Source organism: Protomyctophum parallelum, assembly GCF_964188405.1.
Source record: "Protomyctophum parallelum genome assembly, chromosome: 20".
Taxonomy (NCBI): domain Eukaryota; kingdom Metazoa; phylum Chordata; class Actinopteri; order Myctophiformes; family Myctophidae; genus Protomyctophum; species Protomyctophum parallelum.
In genome coordinates, this window is record NC_139718.1 from 42,385,574 (window position 1) to 42,400,701 (window position 15,128).

Here is a 15,128-nt window from a genome sequence, read left to right on the forward strand (position 1 = left end):
GTATATATGTATACGTATATAGTATATGCCTATATACTATATATATATACTATATATATTTCTTACGTCATCATTTACAGCTAGTCATACGTATACTATATACATAATCAGTAAAAATAAAATAGCAAATTGTGCCTGATCTGCTGGACCAGAGTACGTGGTGTGTATATGTATGACTAGCTCTTAATGATGACGTAAGAAATATGGTCATTTGTAGTCGTTTGGTCCCAGCAAACCAGGCACAGATTTGCTGTTTTCTTGCATAAACATCAAATGGCGGGACAGCTGTCACAGTTTTTGGCGCAAAGTAACCACAGTATACCGCTAATCAACTTACAACTACACACTCTATATAGTATATATGTATACGTATATAGTATATGCCTATATATATACTATATATAGTATATGCCTATATAGTATATGCCTGCTTTGCTGGGACCAAACGACCACAAATGACCATATCTCTTACGTCATCATTTAGAGCTAGTCATACGTATACTATATACATAATCAGTAAAAATAAAATAGCAAGTTGTGCCTGATCTGCTGGGACCAGAGTACGTGGTGTGTGTATATGTATGACTAGCTCTTCACCCAAACTTATATAGATAGAAACTTGAATCCTACTTAATAATACTAGGTGTTTATATGCATAAAGTAGGTAGGTAGCAAATAGTTACATCTAAAAATTAAGCAATAAGCCACGAGAGGTCTCAGGTTACCGGGTATTTTACACTGCCTGGGAGCGTAGGCAGACCCGACGCGCAGCGGAGGGTCTTCTACCTCCCAGCCAGTGTAAAATACCCGGTAAGCTGGGGCCTCGAGTGGCTTATTGCTTTTCTAAAATGGTTACAAACATATAGCAATATTAAAACTATTAAATTCACAAAAGTATCTCCACCAGAGCGAGTGACCCAGAGCCAAAACACTTCCTTGTTTTGCTCCGCAAGTAGCCTATGTGACGGGAGAATAGCGCTTGATGTATTTACGGGGCTGCCTGGAGCCACACATTCACAGTCATATGAGTCGGGCGGTGCTTAGACGCCCGCACGGCATGTGTTTGTAAAGCAATCAAGCGCTCCCCTTCCCCAGTTCAGCTACAAGGCTGCAGTTTGATACAAAGTGATTGAAGGAGTGGGTTATCGGTGAAATTTACACCGGTCACGTGACGGTAACCAGCCAATCAGAATGAAGTAAGTACAGCGGTCGAAAGGACTTGCGCGCTCTGCTTGCGCACTAGTTGGCCATTTATGGCCTAATAGTGTGCAACAAGCAAGTATGCACTCGACAGAGTGCAGTTCTAGTTGTATTTATAATCAGAGTAAATATTACTTTATGTTAACTGTTTATTGTATTTGCAGAGTCCAGTGATGTCAGGCTGGTGGGAGGAGCCAGTAACTGTGCTGGTAGACTGGAGATCAAAGTCCAGGACCAATGGAGACCAGTGGATCGTTACGGCTGGCACCATCAGTCATCATCTGTAGCGTGTAGACAGCTGGGCTGCGGCTCTGCTGTTTCTACAGAACAGAGACATGGTTCTACATCCCAACCTGTATGGAGGACATCTAACTGTGTTGGATCTGAATCTCTACTGAGGGAATGTGGAGCAATGGAGCCTGCTATTGACCCCTACAGTCTGGAGCTGATCTGTTCAGGTAACGACATGACTTCAACAATGATACTCATCTATACTGTCTGTCTGTCTGTCTGTCTGTCTGTCTGTCTGTCTGTCTGTCTGTCTGTCTGTCTGTCTGTCTGTCTGTCTGTCTGTCTGTCTCATATGGTCTGTCTGTCTGTAATAATTCAGTGATTGGTCAGATAGTTCTTAACCCTTTAAGTACAGGAAAGCGTCTCTGTGTCGTGTTACATTTTTAAACTTTATTTTATTCTTTAGCCATTCAGAAATAGCAGATCTACAAGCTCACCGCGTGTCACTTAGTGCCGTGCAGTGAGCTTCATATTTGATCTGGGGACCCCCAAAATAATCATGTTTGAACTGGGGACACCCAAAATAATAATTCAAATAATTTGATTATCTCTCTCCCTCTCTCTCTCTCTCTCTCTCTCTCTCTCTCTCTTGCTCTCTCTCATCCCCCTCTCTCTCTCTCTCATCCCCCCCCCCCCCCCCTCTCTCTCTCTCTCTCTCTCTCTCTCTCTCGCTCTCTCTCTTCTTCCCCCCCCCTCTCTCTCTCTCTCTGTCTCTCTCTCCTCCCTCTCTCTCTCTCTCTCTCTCTCTCTCATCCCCCCTCTCTCTCTCGCTCTCTCTCTCTCTCTCATCCCCCCCCCTCTCTCTCTCTCTCTCTCTCATCCCCCCACCCCCCCCCTCTCTCTCTCTCTCTCTCTCTCTCTCTCTCTCTCTCTCTCTCTCTCTCTCTCTCTCTCTCTCTCTCTCTCTCTCTCTCACTCTCTCCAGGGTCAGTGAGGTTGGTGAATGGTCATGGTTCGTGTTCAGGCAGAGTGGAGGTGAAGTCTGGTCAGTCGTGGGTCTCAGTGTGTGAAGGTGACTTTGACCAGCAGGATGCAGAGGTGGTCTGTAGGCAGCATGGCTGCGGGGCTCCTTCAGTCCTCCAGGGGGCGCTCTATGGAGAAGGCAAGGCTCCGATGTGGACCAAAGAGTTCCAGTGTGAAGGCAGTGAGTCTGTTCTCCTGGACTGTAGAACCTCAGACTCAACTAGAAACACCTGCTCTCCTGACAAGACTGTTGGACTCACCTGCTCAGGTAAAACACACACTACACTTTAGTTTACAGTCAAAGTCATATTACTTTTGAACCACTTCAAACCTATGTTTAGTCGACTGTATTCCCAAGGGCTCTGTACTCGGCCCACTCCCGTTGTCACTCTAAAATATCAGATCTACAAGAATTTGTATTGTGAGGAGTTGTGAGCTCACAGATGGTGTGTTTTAGCAGACAGTTAACCCTAGAATAGGAACACTACAGTTCTTAATGTTTATTGTATTGTCTGTGTACAGAGCCTGGAGATGTCAGGCTGGTGGGAGGAGCCAGTCACTGTGCTGGTAGACTGGAGATCAACGTCCAGGACCAATGGAGACCAGTGTATCATTATGGCTGGAACCATCAGTCATCATCTGTAGCGTGTAGACAGCTGGGCTGCGGCTCTGCTGTTAATACAGAACGGAGATTCAGTTCTACAGATCAACCTACATGGTGGATTACATCTAACTGTGTTGGATCTGCATCTCTACTGAGGGAATGTGGAGTAATGTGGTCTATTGCTAACCCCTTCAGTCTGGAGCTGATCTGTTCAGGTAACAACATGACTTCAACAATGATACTCATCTATACTGTCTGTCTGTCTGCCTGTCTGCCTGCCTGCCTGCCTGCCTGCCTGCCTGCCTGCCTGCCTGCCTGCCATATTTTGTTAGTTAGTTGCTGCGAGAGTGAGGTCTAGCCAACACCAACTCAGGATTCCTGGATCGCTGCCCTCCACCCTCTCCTATCCAACATCAGGTTCTTGAGCTCTGCAGTGTTGTCAGCCAAGCTGTCGCGCCGCAGCACGTCTACATAGGTGGTACGCTTCTCTCCCCTCCTGGCTTTGCCCTGGGTTGACTCCCATACGGTCAATTTACTTGCCTCAAGTTCTGGGTGCCTGACCAGGGGGGCAGTCAGCCAGATATTTCGTGAAGCCTCATTTGAAATCGGTAGTTCATATAATGGCCTGTTGTGGCGCTGGACTGGACCCAAAAAGCCCCATAGCTCCATAGAGGCCCATGTATTTTGGCCCAACTTCACCTAGACTGTATTACCTTAATAAACATGGTCATGAATACTTTCTTCTTCCAGTCACTAGTTTAAAGTCTCATTTCTAATGTCATAATATTCTTTTTGGAAAATTATGGTCCCATTAATTAAAATAATGACCATAAAGTCGCGTATGTTCTGAGGGGGCGTGGCTACCGTTACCGTCTATGATCGGGATTCCCCTCCCACTCAAGAGTCTTCTCCTCCCACTCGAGTCAAAATAAAAACCAACAGAGAAGAAGGGGGGAAGTCCCGCCTCTTTGTCTGGGCAGCCAATGGCCAGCTGGACCCAAACGGAGCCAGCCAATGGCCAGCTGGACCCAAACGGAGCCAGCCAATGGCCCTGCCAGCTTCATTCTTCTCTCTCGCACTTTGTCCGTGACGCGTGGTAGGTCCCCATAGAGGTCTGTCCGTGACGCGTGGTAGGTCCCCATAGAGGTCTGTCCGTGACGCGTGGTAGGTCCCCCATAGAGGTCTGTCCGTGACGCGTGGTAGGTCCCCATAGAGGTCTTTGTCCGTGACGCGTGGTAGGTCCCCATAGAGGTCCACATTTCTGATGCGGTCCGTCCATGTGACACCTAGTGCCAACTTTTTCCTGTTGTAATGTGAGGGTCCATGTCTCGGCCCCATACAGCAGTACTGACTCCACTGTGAGGGTCCATGTCTCGGCCCCCATACAGCAGTACTGACTCCACTGTGAGGGTCCATGTCTCGGCCCCCCATACAGCAGTACTGACTCCACTGTGAGGGTCTATGTCTCGGCCCCCATACAGCAGTACTGACTCCACTGTGAGGGTCCATGTCTCGGCCCCCATACAGCAGTACCGACTCCACTGTGAGGGTCCATGTCTCGGCCCCATACAGCAGCACTGACTCCACTGTGAGGGCTCATGTCTCGGCCCCATACAGCAGCACTGACTCCACTGTGAGGGTCCATGTCTCGGCCCCATACAGCAGTACTGACTCCACTGTGAGGGTCCATGTCTCGGCCCCATACAGCAGTACTGACTCCACTGTGAGGGTCCATGTCTCGGCCCCCATACAGCAGTACTGACTCCACTGTGAGGGTCCATGTCTCGGCCCCATACAGCAGTACTGACTCCACTGTGAGGGTCCATGTCTCGGCCCCCATACAGCAGTACTGACTCCACTGTGAGGGTCCATGTCTCGGCCCCATACAGCAATACTGACTCCACTGTGAGGGTCCATGTCTCGGCCCCATACAGCAGCACTGACTCCACTGTGAGGGTCCATGTCTCGGCCCCCATACAGCAGCACTGACTCCACTGTGAGGGTCCATGTCTCGGCCCCATACAGCAGCACTGACTCCGCTGTGAGGGTCCATGTCTCGGCCCCATACAGCAGTACTGCCAGACTCCATATTTGGGCATGCCTAAATACGGGTTCGTCCCACCGACTTCTGACATCATTCTGACATCTGCATAGACATATTTGGGCATGCCCGACAAATAACTCCATATATGGGCATAAAAGTGGATCAATGCTGGACACACACTCCTTATTCCACGCATCGCCCTGTGCCCAACCGACAACATCTATCCTTTACTTTACTTTATTTATTGATTTAGTCTAGACAGTGTATAGTGTTTATTTAGTCTGGACAGTGTATATTGGTTTATTTAGTCTGGACAGTGTATAGTGTTTATTTAGTGTGGACAGTGTTATTGTTTATTTAGTCTGGACAGTGTATATTGTTTATTTAGTCTGGACAGTGTATAGTGTTTATTTAGTCTGGACAGTGTATAGTGTTTATTTAGTCTGGATAGTGTATATTGTTTATTTAGTCTGGACAGTGTATAGTGTTTATTTAGTCTGGACAGTGTATATTGTTTATTTAGTCTGGACAGTGTATATTGTTTATTTAGTCTGGACAGTGTATAGTGTTTATTTAGTCTGGACAGTGTATATTGTTTATTTAGTCTGGACAGTGTATAGTGTTTATTTAGTCTGGACAGTGTATATTGTTTATTTAGTCTGGACAGTGTATAGTGTTTATTTAGTCTGGACAGTGTATAGTGTTTATTTAGTCTGGACAGTGTATAGTGTTTATTTAGTCTGGACAGTGTATATTGTTTATTTAGTCTGGACAGTGTATAGTATTTATTTAGTCTGGACAGTGTATATTGTTTATTTAGTCTGGACAGTGTATAGTGTTTATTTAGTCTGGACAGTGTATAGTGTTTATTTAGTCTGGACAGTGTATAGTGTTTATTTAGTCTGGACAGTGTATAGTGTTTATTTAGTCTGGACAGTGTATATTGTTTATTTAGTCTGGACAGTGTATAGTGTTTATTTAGTCTGGACAGTGTTATTGTTTATTTAGTCTGGACAGTGTATAGTGTTTATTTAGTCTGGACAGTGTTATTGTTTATTTAGTCGGGACAGTGTATAGTGTTTATTTAGTCGGGACAGTGTATATTGATGAACATTACATTAAAACAATGCAGTGTAAATATATGAGATTTAGCAAAACATGCTAATTCCATCTGCAGTCCCCAGACATCAAGCATCAAACAATAGACTAGTAAGAATAAAAAAATAAGAAAACATTAAACTATTATTAGGGTAGGTTTACTCTATTTTGGACTATAATCCAGTCCAGTGTTCAGTGTTTTATTATTTTAACCAAAGGTGACATACATTAATCATTGTTAGTGTTCATCCCTAGTGTAAAATGCTGTATACACAGCCCACTGTTATTTGAGTCCATCAATGTTTATTCCTCCACAGACCCTCAAGAAAAGCCCTCAGTATCAGCGAGTCCACCAGGAGGCGTTGTTGAGGGCAGCACGGTGACTCTGACCTGCAGCAGTGAAGCCAAGCCACCCGTAGACACCTACACCTGGTACAGAGACGGAGGAGTCGCCTCTATCTCCACTGGTCCTCAGCTGGTGAAGGACAATGTGTCTCCTGCAGACACTGGACGATACTTCTGTCAGGCCACAAACACACATGGATCCCAGAGGTCACCCCCACACGCTCTAGATGTTCAGTGTAAGTGAACTAAAATCTCTCTCTCTGAGGATTCTAACTATAAATACGTCTGTAATCCACGTAACTCCAGAACCGTTCGCCCCACCGACTACCAAATTCGACACACGCGTTCCACACCACCACAGGGAGTGCAGTCCCCGGTGTCGAGTCAGTCGGACCCACGGTTGTCCAGAACCGCCACAAAAGGCCTCTGCCCGGGCCAGACTCCATATTTGGGCATGCCTAAATATGGGTTCGTCCCACCGACTTCTGACATCATTCTGACATCTGCATAGACATATTTGGGCATGCCAGACAAATAACTCCATATATGGGCATAAAAGTGGATCAATGCTGGACACACACTCCTCATTCCACGCATCGCCCTGTGCCCAACCGACAACATCTATCCTTTACTTTACTTTATTTATTGATTTAGTCTGGACAGTGTATAGTGTTTATTTAGTCTGGACAGTGCATATTGTTTATTTAGTCTGGACAGTGTTATTGTTTATTTAGTCTGGACAGTGCATATTGTTTATTTAGTCGGGACAGTGTATGTGTTTATTTAGTCTGGACAGTGCATATTGTTTATTTAGTCGGGACAGTGTACAGTGTTTATTTAGTCTGGACAGTGTATAGTGTTTATTTAGTCTGGACAGTGTATAGTGTTTATTTAGTCTGGATAGTGTATATTGTTTATTTAGTCTGGACAGTGTATATTGTTTATTTAGTCTGGACAGTGTATATTGTTTATTTAGTCTGGACAGTGTATATTGTTTATTTAGTCTGGACAGTGTATAGTGTTTATTTAGTCGGGACAGTGTATACTGTTTATTTAGTCTGGACAGTGTATAGTGTTTATTTAGTCTGGACAGTGCATATTGTTTATTTAGTCTGGACAGTGTATATTGTTTATTTAGTCTGGACAGTGTATATTGTTTATTTAGTCTGGACAGTGTTATTGTTTATTTAGTCTGGACAGTGTATATTGTTTATTTAGTCTGGACAGTGTATAGTGTTTATTTAGTCTGGACAGTGTATATTGTTTATTTAGTCTGGACAGTGTATAGTGTTTATTTAGTCTGGACAGTGTTATTGTTTATTTAGTCGGGACAGTGTATAGTGTTTATTTAGTCGGGACAGTGTATAGTGTTTATTTAGTCGGGACAGTGTATATTGATGAACATTACATTAAAACAATGCAGTGTAAATATATGAGATTTAGCAAAACATGCTAATTCCATCTGCAGTCCCCAGACATCAAGCATCAAACAATAGACTAGTAAGAATAAAAAAATAAGAAAACATTAAACTATTATTAGGGTAGGTTTACTCTATTTTGGACTATAATCCAGTCCAGTGTCCAGTGTTTTATTATTTTAACCAAAGGTGACATTATTCATTGTTAGTGTTCATTCCTAGTGTAAAATGCTGTATACACAGCCCACTGTTATTTGAGTGCATCAATGTTTATTCCTCCACAGACCCTCCAGAAAAGCCCTCAGTATCAGCGAGTCCACCAGGAGGCGTTGTTGAGGGCAGCACGGTGACTCTGACCTGCAGCAGTGACGCCAAGCCACCCGTAGACACCTACACCTGGTACAGAGACGGAGGAGTCGCCTCTATCTCCACTGGTCCTCAGCTGGTGAACGACAATGTGTCTCCTGCAGACGCTGGACGATACTTCTGTCAGGCCACAAACACACATGGATCCCAGAGGTCACCTCCACACGCTCTAGATGTTCAGTGTAAGTGAACTAAAATCTCTCTCTCTCTCTCTCTGTCTCCAGAGAGAGTTTGTATGTTTGTATGCTCTGCATTAAGTGCGTCTGCTAAATCCCTAAATTATATTTTAAAGTATTTCATAGGTCGACAATAGTATACACCCCCAACTGAACATGTTAACTCACACTGATGTACTGCTAGACAGGAACCATCTACTGTTACACTCAAACTCATTCATTTGATCATGTTTCTCTTCAGCAGTTAATCCAACAGTCCACACAATGGGTAAATAAAACAAGAACAGACAACTACGCAACATTGTAAGCTGATTTAAGTTTTCCTTATAATCAAAGTAATATTACCTTTTTACTGGATATTATATTGTTTGTACAGAGTCTGATGATATCAGGTTGGTGGAAGGAACCAGTCTCTGTACTGGTAAACTCGAAGTGAGACACCAGGGAGAGTGGAAACCAGCGGCTGATTTTACGTCTAGCTGGAACCTCCAGTCATCGTCTGTGGTGTGTCGACAGCTGGGCTGTAGCTCTGCTGTTGACTACAAATGGAGGTATCATGGTTCTACACGTCAACCTGTGTGGTGGATTACATCTTCCTGTGTTGGATCTGAATCTTCACTGAGGGAGTGTGTAACGATGCAGGCTGCTCACTCTGTGGATAGACTGGAGGTGATCTGTTCAGGTATCTATCTATCTGTCTGTCTGTCTGTCTGTCTGTCTGTCTGTCTGTCTGTCTGTCTGTCTGTCTGTCTGTCTCTCTCATGTGAAACATGATGTAACTCCAACGGTCCAACCTAACCCATAAGATGTTCCACAGTTTTGTTTTTTCACTGTTTTCACTCAAACTAATTAATTTTATCGTGTTTCTCTTCAGCTCTCCAAGTTAAACCAACACTCCACACAATAGATAAACAGACATGAACAAACAAATATACATTATTACACATTGTAATCTAACAGATGTTCTTCTAATTCAAGTAATATTACCTCAATACTGTTTATACTACTGTCTCTGTACAGAGTCTGATGTCAGGTTGGTGGAAGGAACCAGTCTCTGTACTGGTAAACTCGAAGTGAGACACCAGGGAGAGTGGAAACCAGCAGCTGATTTTACGTCTAGCTGGAACCTCCAGTCATCGTCTGTGGTGTGTCGACAGCTGGGCTGTGGCTCTGCTGTTGACTACAAATGGAGGTCTGGTTCTACACGTCAACCTGTGTGGTGGATTACATCTTCCTGTGTTGGATCTGAATCTTCACTGAGGGAGTGTGTAACGATGCAGGCTGCTCACTCTGTGGATAGACTGGAGGTGATCTGTTCAGGTATCTATCTGTCTGTCTGTCTGTCTGTCTGTCTGTCTGTCTGTCTGTCTGTCTGTCTGTCTGTCTGTCTGTCTCTCTCTCTCTCTCATATGAAACATGATGTAACTCCAACGGTCCAACCTAACCCATATGAAGCCTGAAAGATGTTCCACAGTTTTGTTTTTTCACTGTTTTCACTCAAACTAATTAATTTGATCGTGTTTCTCTTCAGCTCTCCAAGTTAAACCAACACTCCACACAATAGATAAACAGACATGAACAAACAAATATACATTATTACACATTGTAATCTAACAGATGTTCTTCTAATTCAAGTAATATTACCTCAATACTGTTTATACTACTGTCTCTGTACAGAGTCTGATGTCAGGTTGGTGGAAGGAACCAGTCTCTGTACTGGTAAACTCGAAGTGAGACACCAGGGAGAGTGGAAACCAGCAGCTGATTTTACGTCTAGCTGGAACCTCCAGTCATCGTCTGTGGTGTGTCGACAGCTGGGCTGTGGCTCTGCTGTTGACTACAAATGGAGGTCTGGTTCTACACGTCAACCTGTGTGGTGGATTACATCTTCCTGTGTTGGATCTGAATCTCCACTGAGGGAGTGTGTAACGATGCAGGCTGCTCACTCTGTGGATAGACTGGAGGTGATCTGTTCAGGTAACAAAGAATAACTTCAACACTGACAATCATCATCAATCCATCCATCTAGTCTCTCCAATAATCTGCAGAGAAAAAGTCTTGATTCTGCGGAGACAAGTAGTTTGCCTACTGGATCACCAGCCCTTCCCCTGATTGGTTGGGGTTGCCTACTGGATCACCAGCCCTTCCCCTGATTGGTTGGGGTTGCCTACTGGATCACCAGCCCTTCCCCTGATTGGTTGGGGTTGCCTACTGGATCACCAGCCCTTCCCCTGATTGGTTGGGGTTGCCTACTGGATCACCAGCCCTTCCCCTGATTGGTTGGGGTTGCCTACTGGATCACCAGCCCTTCCCCTGATTGGTTGGGGTTGCCTACTGGATCACCAGCCCTTCCCCGGATTGGTTGGGGTTGCCTACTTAAGGCCAGCAAACACCTGAGGTCTTCAGCATTATTATTTTTTGTTTTAGTGATGTTCTGCTCGCCTGCCATGTTTTTGGTTTGTTCTGCATGTGTATGATTTGCCATCTTAAACTTCATTAAAAGGACAAGGTTCATGTTTTAGGTTGTTATTAGGAAAAGTAAAAGATGGGTGTTATTCTTTTTTTTCATTTGCTGCTTTCTTTCGTTTTAGGGATTTTAGCTGTTTTTGACAGGGGGGGGGGGGGGGGGGGGCATTCGAGCATGGCGATAATTTCTTTTAATTATTTACTATAGTTCTACTAGACCCCAAGAAATTACATCTGGCCACAAAAGATCACTGGATCTACTGAATGTGTCAATCTGACATATTGAGCCACACAGTGTGGCTTCCCCCCAGTAGGCTACCTTCACATTCAGTAGATCCTGTATTCTTCTGTGGCCAGATGTAATTTCCTGAGGTCTATTAGGACTATAGTAAATAATAAAGAAGATTTATATATATATATATATATATATATATATATATATATATATACTTGCATGTGTCATTATATTATCGCCACCCGAATACAGCTAAAGTGGAGTTAGGTGGTTTAAACTCTTAACTCTTTGATTATCACACACACACACACACACACACACACACACACACGCACACGCACACACACACGCACACACACGCACACGCACACACACGTTACACAAGATGGAACAATAAAGTTTTATGTACCTTACAGAAGATGGAACAATAAAGTTTTATGTACCTGTACAGAAGATGCAACAATAAAGTTTTATGTACCTGTACACAAGATAGAACAATAAAGTTGTATGTACCTGTATACGAGATGGAACAATAAAGTAGAACCTTGAACCTTGTGTGTACTATATTGTAATTATTGATTTATTGATTGATTGTGTGTAGGCTCAACCAATCAGGCTCTGCCAGTGGGCCAAATTGATTGCCAAGTACACTTTTCAGTTTGTAGTCTTCACACACACACACACACACACACACACACACACACACACACATATAGGCACATACACAGAACTCCATGTGGGACACCGGTTGACAGTTAAAACGGGTGCTATGACAATGTATATCATTAGGTAAGGTTCCATCGTTCCTAAGTAGGCCGGTGGCCGACTGCGACGGGCACATACAGGTCTAGTTTATATAATAATCAATTTTTAATATATTATTAGGATGACCCTAAGGGGGAAAAAAAACCTTGAACGATGTATTACTCTTGCAATCTGTTTTGGGTCAAATCTTAGACTGACTGGGCCTATTCAATTATACTAGGCTATAGACTATAGAGCGTCGCAGTCCCTCCCCCTTTCAGAACGACGAGTGGCCCAGGAAATGAATCGCAATACATTTGTCCCATAGGCATTTCGTCATTTTCGTGCTTTATTTATTTAAAGACCTTTTAAGCGTCGTACGAAGCCAACTCTTGTCGTGACAAATTATGACAACACACACAATATTTTGGACCAAACAAATAATTACAAAGAAGAAAAAAAACAAAAAAAGGGTTATAACCTGCCGTTTTTTTCTACTTTCTAATTCTTTGTTTGGCCCGAAATATTGTGCATTGGGCCATATGGGGGGTCATCAGCCTCTTTTGTTGTGAAAGTCTGTGAAAGATTCCACGTAAATTGCACACTGCCTTCATGATTTGAGTCATTTTCAAATATCCACCTGTTGGTGGCGCTCCTGTTCTCCTGTTGAAGTAGACCACTGGCCTATGAAATAATACAGCACCAATGTGAACTTCCTTTTGTTTTGTTTATTTAAAAACAAAACATGTACAAAGGCAATTTAAATAAATGTAAGCTGCATATTTAATATAACAGAAATGCAATTAATATACGTGTAAATGGCTCAATTGAATAACAACATTGCTGTAATTTGCATCAGTTGAGTCCCAGTTTCAATGTATTGATGTATAAACAGTATGCAGAATGAGTACATTTAATTTAAACAAAAGTACAACTCAATACAAAAACTGTGGACACTATGATGAAGCATTACACTTGTTTACAATAAGGCCCACCATTTTCAATTCATCAGAACATTTAGAGACTTACAAGTATACACTTCTATATAAAAATCAGGAATGATTGAATGTAATATGTCAGGTATATCAAGTTAGTTTTAGCCTTCTAGTGGAATCTGATATTTCCTCTTGTACTGTGTCTTATGGGTTAAGAATTGCATAATTATGTACAATAATATGACATAAGATTCAGGAATACCCCAAAGATGTATAAGTTTGTAGTATACTGTAAGGCTATAATGTAACCTTAAGAGGCAGCAGGCAATTTCTCTGGCAGAGGATGGGGGTTGACACACATTTACGAAGTGAACACTTATGGTTATATATGTGACGTGTAAATGGCTCAATTGAATAACAACATTGCTGTGATTTGCATCAGTTGAGTCCCAGTTTCAATGTATTGATTTATAAACAGTATGCAGGCAAATGGTTTGGGAAAATGTGTATAACTGCCGATATTGCTTAATTCTTAGGGCCGATTCATACTCCTATTTTACCGCTGTTTCGGCGAATTTGACGTCATTTGAGGTTCTGGGGGGCGGATACCCTCCTAAAGTCGGCTCTTCGGTGCTACTGAAAATTTCTGACGAGCCAAAATCATTTCGGCACTACAGCGCCGAAACAGCGGTAAAATAGGAGTATGAATCGGCCCTATGAATCGGCCCTTAGACATGCGCTGGACATGATCAGCAGTGGAAAGAGGAAGGTTCTGGAGCAATCTGTGTTATTCTAAAACCTTTTTTAATAAACATGGTTAATATGACATAATTTATGGTATTAGTGTTATTTCTTCATTCAGAGCATGCCAACACATTACACAGCACAAGAGAGGTGATGGAGCAATCGGTGTAAATCTATGACAGCTATAATTTCAATAAACATAATATAGTTATGACATGGCGTTGTATAGACACTACGTGTAAGTGTATGTTCTGGTTCTGCCGTAGTAGAAAGGACTGCGACGGCAAGCAGGTCAGCTCCATATATGGAGATCTAAGGGTCAGATGTCGAGTTATGGTGGCCGGCTCCATATAAGCAGATCCAGCTCTTCTCCATGTATGGTTATCCAGGGTTAGATGAGGTCAGTGTACTCGTGATCCAGATCTTCATGGCCATATATGGTGGTGCACTGTTGCCACCCGTCCCTTAAAATACAGAATCGTCCCTTATTTGAGAATGAAATGATGCGTCCCTTATTGAACCAATAAGGAACGCAGTTTGTTCCTTATTTTCCTAAATAACCCCTACACGTCAACACTGAATTTAACAATAATGAACAAAACAAAACACAGGAAGTATTAAAGTCAGCACAATTGTTCAAGCGGGAGGCACACACTACCTAAAGTACCAGTGGTTCCCAAAGTGAGGTCCGGGGACCCCCAGGGGTCCTTGAGGGAGTTCCAGGCGGTCCCCAGCTAAATGATAGTTTGGAACCAAATGGACCCATATAGGTCTGTAACTCTGAGAGTGTACAAATGGAACCAAAGTCAGAGTTAAATTAACATTGATTTTACAATATGAATTGGGGTCCCAGAGATAGAAATGCCATTAAATGGGGGTCCGTATACTAATGCATGTCAAACTGGTACTTGAAATTAAATGGGTTGAAAAATCTTCTCTTATGGGGGTTGCTGGCATATATTTTCTAATGGGCTGCTGATGTTGTTATGCTCATTTGGAAAACAAAATTCTACTTCAAAAGCTGTGGATAGCATACAAACTTCAACGTATTGCTTCGACTTTGCTTCGACTTATTGCTTCAACGTATTGCTTCAACGTATTGCTTCAACTTATTGCTTCAACTTATTGCCGGCCTTGCCGCACACGCCTGCGCTGCAAGGCCGCGGCAGGTGTAAAGAGTGTCCCTTATTTCAAGATCTCAAAGGTGGCAACCCTAGGTGGTGTCACGTGACATGTCACAAGGCGTGAGGCGGGACTGACGGCCATATATGGTGGCGTGACGGATCGGCGCACTGACAAGGCTTTGCAGGTTTTCATAGTAATAAAATAAACGTGTATTAAACAGAGCTGTGTTCATGTAACACAGCTCTGTTTACACGTTTATTTTATCCCCATTTATATTCATTGTTTATTTGTACATATTATTTCATCTTGATTGTTCCACTTTTGCTTTGGCAATGTAAACTCATGTTTTCTCATGCCAATACATGAAGCTACTT

The 15,128-nt window shown here is 43.1% G+C and overlaps 1 protein-coding gene across 1 annotated transcript; it reads left to right on the forward strand.

Annotated features, from left to right (window-relative positions):
* Positions 1-1,612: 1,612 nt before the first annotated feature.
* On the forward strand, positions 1,613-8,781 carry LOC310877795 (B-cell receptor CD22-like; the record flags this gene model as incomplete). The annotated part of the gene is made up of 4 exons (XM_083791744.1): positions 1,613-1,658; positions 6,518-6,781; positions 8,248-8,511; positions 8,750-8,781. 4 exons carry the CDS (start codon positions 1,613-1,615, stop codon positions 8,779-8,781), a joined length of 606 nt encoding a protein of 201 aa, XP_083647870.1.
* Positions 8,782-15,128: the final 6,347 nt, after the last annotated feature.